At 40.3% G+C, this 12623-nt stretch overlaps 1 protein-coding gene across 1 annotated transcript; it reads right to left on the reverse strand.

The window, feature by feature from the left end:
* Positions 1-4946: 4946 nt before the first annotated feature.
* LOC125291611 (cytokine receptor-like factor 2) lies at positions 4947-8695 on the reverse strand. The gene is made up of 4 exons (XM_048238435.1): positions 8562-8695; positions 5647-5792; positions 5388-5538; positions 4947-5122 (listed from the first exon to the last, which is right to left on the reverse strand). The coding sequence occupies exons 1-4, from the start codon at positions 8638-8640 to the stop codon at positions 4947-4949; spliced, it is 552 nt and encodes a 183-aa protein (XP_048094392.1). The 5' UTR covers positions 8641-8695.
* Between the last annotated feature and the right edge of the window lie 3928 nt (positions 8696-12623).

Here is a 12623-nt window from a genome sequence, read left to right on the forward strand (position 1 = left end):
GAGAGAGAGAGAGGAATTCATCACTGCCGTTATGATGATGGCGTCACACCGAACCTTCGCATCTAATATGCACAACATGTGCATTAATCTTTCAAATCAGCCTTCAAATTAACCCCCATCCTCCTGTTTAAAGGACCGGTTCATGATGCTGAGAGCGGAACAGCACGTGTCCCAGCCTGGCTTTGATGAGCACCACCACTTCCAGAGTCATCAGGAAAACCAGAGTGCCCTCCTTTGTTCGCCAGTCGTATTGCAGCAGCACATTTTAATGGTTAACACCTTGCTTGGATAGTCCACCTACAGAGACTGTGCATGATGATATTTTTTGTTGACATTTGATTTCAGTCTTAAAAAATGGTTGAACATCACCTAAACCAACCCCTAACCCTAAACTCAACCATAATTTGCAGAGCTGTACAGTCCAACTACAAAAAAATCAGTCTATGCTATGGATGATTTACCAGATTAGCACTGGTGACAAATGTTTTCTAAAGTGTAGATGCTTGTAACTACATACCGATGCTAGAGATTTTGTGGATTGTGCTACAAACCTATTAACTTCTGTAGCACCAGTTCTATGGGCAAAAAAGTTAATGTACAGCCCTATTTGTTAACAGAGTGTCAACTGATAGTTTGTTTATAATCTGTGCACCCGTAACAGGAAACCATCCAAGAAAAATGAGACTGAATAGGATGTGTTAAAAGCTAAACTGAGAGTTTCTCATTTGAGCCTTAAAAAGTTCTCATGAGTTTGATTTGTCAGTTATTTTGTCAGTTAGCTCTTATGGCAATCAGTTATTGAATGTTGTCAACATCTAAGGTTCTGATGAAGTGTTTCTTTTCTAGTATTGTAGGGAATTGGTAAAGGCCCACATTTTGACACACATCTCAGGTTCATTGTTTAAAATAGCTACATGCCATTTGAATTACATAGCCTCCTGCCATTTGTCCTGAAGGATTTCAATAGTGAAATATGCCCTCTCGTAAGGTATTCAATTGCAGGAGGAAATGGGAACTGATCAGTGTTTCATCAGCACTCTGTGTAGAGATGGCTTGACCAACACAGCATCGGGGGATTATTATGTCAAGGGGTTTTCCATTTCCATTGAGAATCCACTGGCCCCACAGTAGCACCCCCAGTCATGGAGAGCAGAGAAAACATATGCACAATTGTTTCCAACAGGTGCTCTTGACTGACAGACATCTCCATGAGCAAAAGTGAGTGGGCGGCCAGTTGTGTCAGCATTAACCACAGCTGCCAACGCCTGACTTCTAATGCAACCTTTTGGCAATCCTTTATACTTGAACCCTCTGTCACAACACTAACATTACCCGCTCATGAATGTGTCATAGCAAATGACATTTCTTGTCATGACAGTCAATGATGGGCAAAGCCCAAAGTCTTAAGTCTAAACAATGTTAATTTAATAACATAGGCAAAATCTATTTGCTAATTTAATAGCCAGATCCTGAGCACACACACTGGTAGGTCTTCTCAATGCTTCCCCAAGCTACATGATAGCTTTAGTTCATACATGAGACACTTTGCTCATTGACTGACTCTGCACTTTGCCCATTATTTAACTTAGAAGCCTGTGAGTGTCCAGTGATGTAATAGTAACACTTTTAATTACTGACACTTAAAATGTTATTTTCATTTCAGCCTTAATATTAGTTCATGTTATGACATGTTATAAGCATGTGACATATGCCGTTATCACATTCAAAATATACAAATAAAGATGATAATAAGACACTGTCAATTTATCAAATACATTTTGGATATACACAAAAGAGGTGTTCAGTTCCTTGCGCTGTAGTTAAAAGATTCTCCACAGTGGCCAATCATTGACTATCACAAGAACCAAAGTCAACCAACAAAGCAACCTTTGTGCACAAAAAAACAGCATAACCAACAGAGCAGCCTTTGGGACCATTTCACTGGGGTTATCAGGCACCTTCCTTCATAGGTGTTTCATTGAATTAGGCCTAAGACACCTACGGAAGGCTCACACTGACTGTTGCTTATCACTGGGAATACCATTTTCCATAACATGTTCATAACAAAGTTCAAATTTATTGATAGGCTATAGCTCTTTTTAGAAGAGAACCTGTTCCAAAGTGCTTTACAGTTAGGTGGGTTAAGACAAAAAAAAAACACCAAACACCAAACAAATGCTAGGACATAAAAAGTCATTTTAAAAAAACATAGATGACCAAAAGCCAAGAAGAATATTCAGAAATCAGTCCAATCAGATCTCTAACTGGCGCCTGCATATAGTCCATGGGCATGATGACTATTTCAGTCACTTTTAGGCTTTATAATTAGGCTTCAATATTGGTCAAAGCTGTTTAAAGCTACACAAGTTCTAGAAAAGTTTTCTCTGACGTTTTTTTTTTAGTTTATCTTCTAAAATATAACAGAATTCCCATCATCACCTTATGATGCAACCTGGTTACAACGATGAGTACAGCAAAACAAAAATCATGATTCACTGATTGTTTTCAAAAAGCCAAAGTTACATGTTTAAAACCACAATCTGGTGCTTCTATTCACTATGAGTGATCAACAACAGGATAGTTTAAGCAAAAACAGTAGATTCAGTGCTGCTTTGAATAAGTGAAAAAAGCTGCATTTATCGTTTAGATAATTTCTGATTGATAAAAGACAATCACATTTAAACTGGAGCAAACAAGCATACACAAAGGTACTCTTGCAATAGCATACACCATTTTATATTAAATCAAAAAGCAGAATGAAATACATAGTTCTCAGTAAAAAAATCAAGTTTTTGCCTGAAATTGCTCTGTGCCTATTTACAAGGGCATTGTTCCCACCTCTTTTGGGGTCAACCATCAAGTGCCGGACCTCTATAGGAAGCTGAGAACCTGTAGCTTTCGTAGGAAGCAGTCAAGATAGCTGTGTGATGTACTGACAAAGAGCTACAGAGGCTAGAATATATTTTCTTTCTGCCGGATTACAAGCATCTCTGAACTGACCACATTTCAGCCCTCTAGGTCACTTGATATCCCTTAGAAACACAACTGAGCCCTAGCACCATGCAGGTCTTGTGAAGCTGTGTGCAAAAGTTGATCAATATAGAATGAAAATATGAGTGCTTTAGACTATTATTTGCCAAGGTATGCCCATGCGTTTTGTAAAATGCCTATGGATACTCCCCATAGGACTTTTTGTTATCCAAAATGCATACTGACAATCAAATGCTTACTGCACATGAACCCCTTTGTGTAGAAGCATAATCCTGGTCTCAAATGAAAGGTAACACTTTGAGGTTTCTTGTGGACTATTTAGATTGTATGTCAGGTGTTCTGATATAGACTGACTACACAAAATATGGAATAATTACAAAAAAGTCTCTATTTTTGCATTTACTTTGTTGGTTCAATGAGTGTGTATAAGATAGACTATACATCTGTACAACTAGTATTGGATAATACAACATGAAGATTCAATTTCTATGGATTCTGAATATTTCAGTACCCAATATGAGGCATCTACTTATTGTGCTGCAGCTACACTGCAGCCAGAAGTCAGGGTATCACCAAAAGCGGAGGAGGGGGAGGGGGGCATTTTGGATCAAATTTAATTGAGACATAATAAAATTAATCTGAGAATGTAACCACTATACAGAGTGTACATGAAAAAAGTTGTAATTTTTGGATTCCCAAGAGCCAAAGCTTTGAAATGGTGTATAACATTACTATGCTACATAGCAATATGGTGCATACAATTGATTTAGAATGTTGGGGGTAACCGTCCGTAACCGCCTGCGTGGGACACTGAAAGTTATTTGTTAATCAACAAATGAACACACCCAAGAGGAGACTAAATGCAAACGTAACAATAACTCATGAACTGACCAACCACCTCAGATCCATAAAAAACGTTCTGATTCTGGCCCATGCCCTTTGATCACTCACCTTGAGGTGTTGTTCTATAAACCCTTACCATTTCATGTGCAAGCTATGGTAGCAAAACCTTATAGCATTTCTTTATAGCCATGCATGAAAACTGTATTCGCTTAAAGGAGAATTCTGGTGATTTTTTACATAGATCTGTTTCTCAAGGTCACCGAGTACTACGAAAAAAATGGTTCTACTTAGCTGCAGCCAACAGCTGAAGCTGCCAGAGCTACAGTGCTACACTCTGGGGGAATGAACATGGGGGCTCAGAGTGTAGCATTGTACAGTAGCTGCATATTTTAAAAGCTCTTCATTTAAAGGGAGATGTTTCTGTGTGGAATCTCCAAACTGCTGCACTAAACTTGAAAAAAAAAACCATGAATACTATGTTTTTGTTTTTGTGCCTGATCTATGGTGATCTCCCTGTTGAGATGTTCACGTCTGACTGGGCCAGAGGATGTAGGCTCCTCCGTAGCTGATGCCAGGCTGAGCAAGAGCTGGCACCGGGGAACCCCCCTCCAGTATGTGCAGGTCCCCACAACCCTCCTCAGTCAGCAACTGCACCATGTCCTCTCCGTCACCGTCACCGTCACCTTCCTCCTCCTCTGCCTTCTGCTCTTCTTCTTTGTCTTTCTTTTCGTCCTGGTTTACCTGGTCGATAACAACCTCTTCAACCTCGATGGCCACACATTCCCCTTTAAGAGAAGTGTTTTCCCACTACAGGGTGAGAGAGTTCAACAGACAAGTTGAGTTACTGTAAGATCTGAGTGATATTTGATGTTGATATTGATAGTGTTGATATAATTTTCTTTACCGCTGAATGACTGAAGTTCAACATATTCTGCTGTACATGCTTTGGGTCTGGAATATTTTGAAGAATATAATTCCTGATCCTGTAAAAACGAACTCAATTCATTGTTGCCACACAGTAAGTGGCATTATCATGGCCATGTAGCGATGCCATCATGTAGCATGGCCATCATATTCCGATATCCCATTTATACCAAGTTATACGAGTTACACTATGAGTCATTATGAGTAAACATTTCTGCCACACAAAACCTTAAAGGGGAAGATGAACAGGGTACTTGCCATTTTTGTGTTGACAGGAATAAAAGTAGGATGAGAATCACAGCAATTAAAGTCCATAAGACAGGATAGTATGCTGTGCCCTGTGGAGGGCCCATGTCGCATGGGACTGAGGAGGAAAAAGAACGTTTGAGTCAGAATTGGTTTAAATTCTGGAATACAAATGCATTGCAGAAACTTGCTCTCTTCCTCCTGATCATAGGATCTCACACAAATAGATGTAGATTTGTTATAAAATGACAAACATCGGTAAGTAACACTGTGGAGTTATTACAAACAGAACATATAGAATAATGGTTCAAACTAAGACCTCTATGAAGACCAAAAGACAGGGAATTCAACCTTGTATGGAAAGGACAAGAGTAAAAATTCACCTGAATTCCCTTCAAGGGTCCACTTCTCTCGTGTCCAGGCACTCCAGCTGCTTCCCCTGCTTCCATATCTCATTCTCACTTTAAACCCGTATCTTCCTCTGCCCTGTGTTACAGCTAAGCTGAAGTTCTTTGTTTTGTTATTATAGGCTACCTATATATGTGCAGAGACCAGAAAGAAACCTAAATGCATATGAATTCTTACAGGCATAAAAAAAGCAAACAAACTCTATGATACTCTTTTTGATGACATGATATTTACCGTCCAGTTCTCATGGCAACTGCTCATGTACTGCAGGTGGGTGTCGTAGCATTCTGGTCTAATACTTGGCTCTGGGTTGCTCCATGACAGTAGCAAATGTTGTCCAGTTTCATTGATGCTTAGTTTGATCTTTTCTACATCAATAGCTGGAGAAACATTACACAGGCACAGTTGGCACTTGAAGAAATCCACTTCTAGAAGACCAAAAAGAACTAAACTCGTCTAACACCTGCAGTATCAGTTCAGATAAGCAGAGACACATCTGTGGTAATGGTGACTAAACTGGTTATTGAAAATGAAAAAAAAAAAAACGTGACTTAGATGTTTGCCACAGCCACATCCATAGTGTTTGAATCCACACACTGAAATCCAACAACAACATGAACATTCTATAATTACGACATGAGTTCCGAAAGCATTAAAATCATGTTGAATGGGGTTTGTGGAATATGTTGAAGAAAGCATAGTGTGTTATACACAAAAATCAATAGAGTGTCTTTTGTACATGTTGCTATGTGTAGGAACTGATGTGTATTTAGACACATGTCAGTGATAACAGTTATCCTTTTCCCCAATTTATAATCAATGATTACAGTTATACTTTCCCCCAGTTCATAATCAATGATTACAGTTATCCTTTCCCCCAATTTATAATCTGGTATCCTTGAGTGCCAAGAAAGGGCCTTTAAATAAAATGTATTATTATTATTATTATAATCAATGATTACAGTTATACTTTTCCCCCAGCTGTGGAGAGGCTGAAAGTTCCTGAGAGTTTCTAGTTGCTATTAAGTTCAAAACAATTTTTAGATTAAATTTATTAAGTATGTACATTTCTAAAGTAATGCATGATAATGCAAATCAATGTTTGAGTTGGGGGCTAACTTGCAGTTATCCTCATGGAGGCATGTATGGTTGTTTCGCTTGCTTTTTGTCCGCAGTGGGTTTTGTGCATCTAGAAACTCTGTGGGCCCTAATTTCAATCCTGTGTAGTCTTGCTAAGCTTGTTAGTATATGCAATAACTGTGCAAAATCTATTTGCAAATATAATACCATGAGAAAGATCCTGAGCACAAAGGTGGGTCAGCTATACCATTAATTCATGCATGAGAACTTTGCTTGTGGTCTGACTTTGCACCTTGCCCAGCATTTAAATTAGAGCCGAAGCTAATAGCTTCTCAACGCTACCTAAGGACAAGTTTACACTACAGAATTTCAGATGGGATTTGGAAGTCGCAGAGAAATTTTGGAAGTCACAGACAAACACCCCAGTTTGGAAGTACTTCACATTTTATCTGGTATTTAACAAAAGAAGTCAGATGTTTGTAGACCCTTGACCCTGCCATGCCATAATACCCAAATGAAATAAAATTCCAGCACCTGCATTCTGAGCCAGATCTGGTTGATCAGGTTGGAGGACCAAGACATGGTGATTCACGTGCACACACATGGATGGACTAACCCCATTACAAAACCCTCTTCCCCCCTAACAGGGAACAAGAGTAAAAATGATGTTGCATCATTGGTTATGGCTAATTGAAAGGCCACTAACTATGGCAAAAAGGTCACTGTTTAACAAGTGTCTAGTTTTGTACTACAAAACTTGCATTGAAATGAGATAGTTTAGACTTCAGTTTATACTCCAGATTAGGGTACAATATTGGGACTGTTTCTGAGTTCATAGTCTGGTTACTAAATGTGTGTACAGATGTCTAGTATCTATGTCCAAAACATTTGTATTTGCGAAAAGTTCTGTCAATTTGGGCAAGCAATGAGAATTTACAATTTACAAGTTGAAGTGGTAGATGTCTAATTTTGTCTGCTTGATTGACTTACAAAACACTTGGAGATGCCATACCATAGTACTGCCAAGCGTCAGGTAGGTTTTTTTTTTTCATCCATGAATAGGAAGCGTTACTCCTGTAGCTCAGGACGGTGCTGTGGTTTCCTGTGAGGGCGATGTACAGTAACTTCCTGCTCACCCACGTTAAATCTGGTTCTGGGTTCTGTCTTTCTCCCTCTCTTGTTCACTCTCTCCCTCCTCAACTCTCTGAGCCTTGCAGTGATATCATCAGGGGGGTGGGTGGGCATTTGTTGCCCTTTTGGCGTCTTTCAAAACTACAGACCCACAGGTGGGTGGCTGATTACAGTAACACTAGATGGTGGAGGGGGATGGAGGGGGGGTTACTCTATTAGTCTCTGTGAACATTTTCATACACACATTTATGTGTGACACATCAAGTCACACAGGTGTATTTATCACAGCCATCATGACAGACTGACACCAAGCAAGAGAACCAGGGGCATGATTGCTAATTAAACTCATTCAGTTATGAGAAGAGCAGAAATATTCAGGATTGAAAAAAAACAAATTTGGGTAAATGTGGTCTTTGAATAGAGCAGCAGTATAGAGTGTGGAAGGTGTCTGGACAAGCCAAAAAATGAAATTAGGAGTGGTAATGTGACTGCAGACAGTAATACCTGCCAGGCAATATTAACCAATGTAAAACTAAATTCCAGCTTCTGCATTCTGACCTGGATCCAGAGGATTATGTAGGATGGAAGAGATATGATGACCTTCGGTCGGCCTTGTACAAAAATGTGAAGTACCTCAGACCACTTTGACAGACACACAGACGGACAGACCTGATTACAAAATTATTATTACTATTATTATTATTGTTGTTGTTGCTGCATGAATATAAATAATTTCTAATATTTATAAATCAATAAATAAAATGCGATGATTTTTGTATTTATTTAGTGTTAAGCCTGTAGTTAATATTTGTTGTTCTTCACAATGTTTATAAAACCAAAAGCTTCTCTTGTAATATGTATACCAAAATGTGGTGCACCATAAACCACATAACCTGTGCCTCTCTGGATATGTGAGTTTAAAAAGGTGGACCTCTTACCTTTCGGGTAAAAACCAGCGGTGAAAGTGAGGAACGGGAGCAGAAGTAGCCAGAGGATCTGTGTGGTCTGGCTCATCATAGCAGCCTTTTGAGCAGCGACTGAGACGTGCAGTAGCTTCTTGACACTCTGGGTAGACGCTGAGACACTCAGAGTTGCTCTGTGGAGGACACCTTTACCAACAGATCGTTTCGCTTCCTCTCGATAGAGAGAAAAAACATACGGAAGGTAGCACTTCCTTGACTTGCTCTCAGGCCCAGGCTTGTTTGGGGGGTGTTTATCAGCTGATTACCACGGGGATCACATTCCAGTATTCACTGCCTATTTTCCCTGGGATACCTTAGAGAATGAGCCTGGCACATTAACCTTTTAATCGATTTTGTTTTTTGCTTTTAATCTTTTGAAAGGGGCTGTGCAGAGACAGTTTGGGGTATTATCTAGTGCGCCCTTGTCTGTTCTGTAACATCTGACTCTTTTCAACACTGTGGTCTTTGCATACTGTTCTGACCATTTGATGACTCAATGTGAGTTGCTCAGATGTGAAGAGTTTTAACAAAGAGATCTTTGTTATTCACATTCATGGGCTTTTGATGCAATAAAAATTTTGTGATACACTTTCAAAACACCCAGCCATCCCCACAAACCATGAACTTCGAAACTGAACCCGGAACACGGAATACATTTCTCTTAAAAAGTCTTCTTAAAACGAAAATGGCGTAATGTAGACGTAGCCTTAAGAGGCTTGTTTTTGATATAATATAATATAATATTATTGTTTCTCTTTGTCTAGGGGTGTGGAAGGTATATCATTTGGGTAAAAAAAAACTCCCATTACTCATAGGAAACCTCCCCCACTGGTAATAAAATAGACACAGGAGCAGATAAGCATTCGCACACACACACACACACACACACACACACACACACACACACACACGCATAGAGAGGACTGTATCAAGACTGGCCATCAGTGATTTCTGTGAATTACAGATGAGACATGGTACTCAGAACAAACCACAGGCCTTCACGGGGGAGACAGGGCCATGAGAGTTTGTGGGAGGCACCTGTGAAAGGGATTTAGCAGGTTTGTCCTTTCAGAGTTAACAATTACACATCTTGTCTGTGTATCTGTATTTTTGGCGAGAGATTGTAGTCTAACACACACACACACACACACACAAATATATAAATAGAAAGAGATAGATAGATAAGAGAGTGAGACTGAGAGAGAAAGATAGCGACAGATAGAGAAAAGGAGAAGACGAAGAGGGAAGAGAAAAAGAGGAAAAAGATGGGTAAACAAGATGGGTAAAAAAGATGGGTAAAAAAAGATGGGTAAAAAGTGTGATGCCATTTTCAAAGCTCATGTTGTATCAGCAAAGAGTGAGCCTGTCGAAGGCCTCCGTTGAGCCCTGAGCAGGGCCAAGCAATCTGCGTGTGTGTGTTTGTGTGTGTCTGTGTGTGTGTGTGTGTGTGTGTCTGTCTGTTGGTGTACTGTATGTTGGTGTGTGTGTGTGTGTGTGTGTGTGTGTGTGTGTGTGTGTGTGTGTATGTGTATGATGTGTGTGTGTGTGTGTGTGTGTGTGTGTGTGTGTGTCTGTGTCTGTGTCTGTGTGTGCATGTGTGTGAGTGCACATGCTGAGCCCCCCGAGTAGGACCAAGTGATCTGGGGGGAGAGGTCAAAAAGAATGAGAGAGACAAGGCAAGGCAGCGCCAAGGAGATGGGAGAAAATATGCCTTTGAATGCCGTTAAGAATCCTGTCTCCACCAGAGAGAATGAGGAAAAGAGAGAGACAGAGAGAGAGAGGGAGAGAGAGAAAGAGAGAGAGGGAGAGACAGAGAGAGACAGAGAGGGAGAGAGCGCTCCATCCTCAGGGAGGAGCCTCGGAGACGGAGGAGAAGTGGAGGTAAGACGAGGCTTGTCAGGAACAAAGACGGAAATTCCGATGATGTGTTTAGCTAAAAGGGCACGAGAAAAGTGAATCAAAGCCGGCACAGGATCAAAGAAAACGCAACAATAAAGTCAACGCCGTTGCCATGGGACCAGCAGGAGATGCATATCATTTATAAGTTACTCCTCAGCTCCTCTCTCTGATGTCGGAGAATTGATTGCTATTGTTTGGCGTGCGCACCGACGGGTGTGTGCCGAGGGCTGCAGGGTTAAGGCAAAGAGTGCCGGCTTTCTCGTAGCCGAGAGAAAGGGCTCGCCTCACCCCCTTCGCCCGTTTGCAGCTTGAATGATGTGTATCAGAAGGAGCCCCATTAAACAAGGTGCCATGTTGTCTGACAATAGTTGACACACCACAATTTCAGACATGATAAAGGCCGCCACAGAGGGTTTGTCATGTACAAGACCCTCATCGTGTTTACTTGTTTGTTTGTTTGTGGGAATGAACTTACAAGCAGGTGAGGGAACTAGGGGAGTGTGGGGGGAGGAAAACAAAACAAAAGCATAAAAAGCGAAAATGCGAGAGGATCCATCTATTCAGATGAATCAGGGACAGAGAGCTACACTATATTAGGTCACGCTAGCACTAGCTTGACTAATTACAGAGGCCAAGTGATTCTTTTGATGATAAACACCTTGGAGCTGAACAACAGCAGCAGGTTTTTGTTTTCACTGTTTGACCACAGAGCCAGACCACAGGTTCCTGCGCAAGGAAGAAGCACAGCAAATTATTATCACAACCTACCATCACAAAAAAACAACGCTGAGACACTGAGAGTGTCTGAACAAGGCTTTCCTTGGGCTTTTAAAGAACAAAAAAAATGTCATCTTTTCCTTTTGCAAGATCCTGCAGACCAACTCTCACGCGACTGGTGTTGTCAGATGAGGAAGATGGCATGCTCGGCGCTTCAGTTAATATCAGATGTCTGTCTGCTGTGCCATGAGGTTTCTGATTTCCAGATTAGTTGACTTCCAAACTGGCGTTGGAGGTTGGTGCCTTGACCTAGGTGCATGCGGCACTTGGGGTTGAAAACATGCTAAGATTACAAAACTGGGACATTAAACATCACCTGTCAAATCACAGTGTGTAACTTTTCAGAAAGTCCATCCAGATGAGGGTCTGTGGAGTTTGTAATCACTGAGGGGCACATTTGATAAAACATGTGTAATATGTGCTTCATAGAAAATAACATTTCTGAAAGCATTTTTTTTTTGCTATGGTATCTGTATTCTTTTTTTAGAGACCATTTAGAGATTTATTTGACACCATTGACCATAACATCCTATTAAAACGCTTGGAGGATGAAGTTGGTCTCCAGGGTTCTGTTTTGCAATGGTTCTCTTCTTATCTTAGTGATAGATCATTTTCAGTTAGTTTAGGTTTTTCTCCTCTTCCTCTGCCCTTATAAAGTGTGGTGTTCCTCAGGGCTCCATTTTGGACCCTCTTTTATTCTCTCTTTATATGCTACCCCTTGGCTCAATTTTTAAAAAGTATAACATTCAGTATCACTGCTATGCAGATTTTAGTTTAATTTTCAGTTTTACCTGCCTGTTAACACTAATGGCATTTGTTCCTTGGATAATATTTTTAACTGTCTCAGTGACATCACATTCTGGATGGCAAGAGATGTTCTTCAACTGAACGAAAGTAAAACTGATATAATTATTTTTGGCCCTCCAAGTGATGTTTCTATCTTGAAAAATGCACTAGGACCTCTCTCTGCAAACTGCCACAGTGAAGTAAAGAATCTTGGGGTTTTCTTTGACTCCTCTTTAAATTTTAATAAGCAAGTAAATAGTGTGGTCAAAGGCAGCTTTTTCCAGTTAAGAACCATTGCAAAACTGAAGCCCTTTTTGTCCTTCTCCGATCTTGAAACTCTTATACACTCTTTCATAACATCTAGACTAGATTATTGTAATTCACTATATGCAGGCCTGACCCACTCCACTCTCAACAGACTTCAGCTAGTTCAAAATGCAGCATCTAGATTATTAAGTGGCTCTAAGAAACGTGAGCATATAACTGTTGTGTTGGCTAAGCTGCACTGGTTACCTGTGGAGCACAGAGTTAAGTTTAAAATTGTACTTTTTTTGTCTTCAAAGCCCTCAGTGGTTT

The sequence above is a fragment of the Alosa alosa genome, chromosome 3 (assembly GCF_017589495.1).
Source record: "Alosa alosa isolate M-15738 ecotype Scorff River chromosome 3, AALO_Geno_1.1, whole genome shotgun sequence".
In the NCBI taxonomy this organism is placed as follows: Eukaryota; Metazoa; Chordata; class Actinopteri; order Clupeiformes; family Clupeidae; genus Alosa; species Alosa alosa.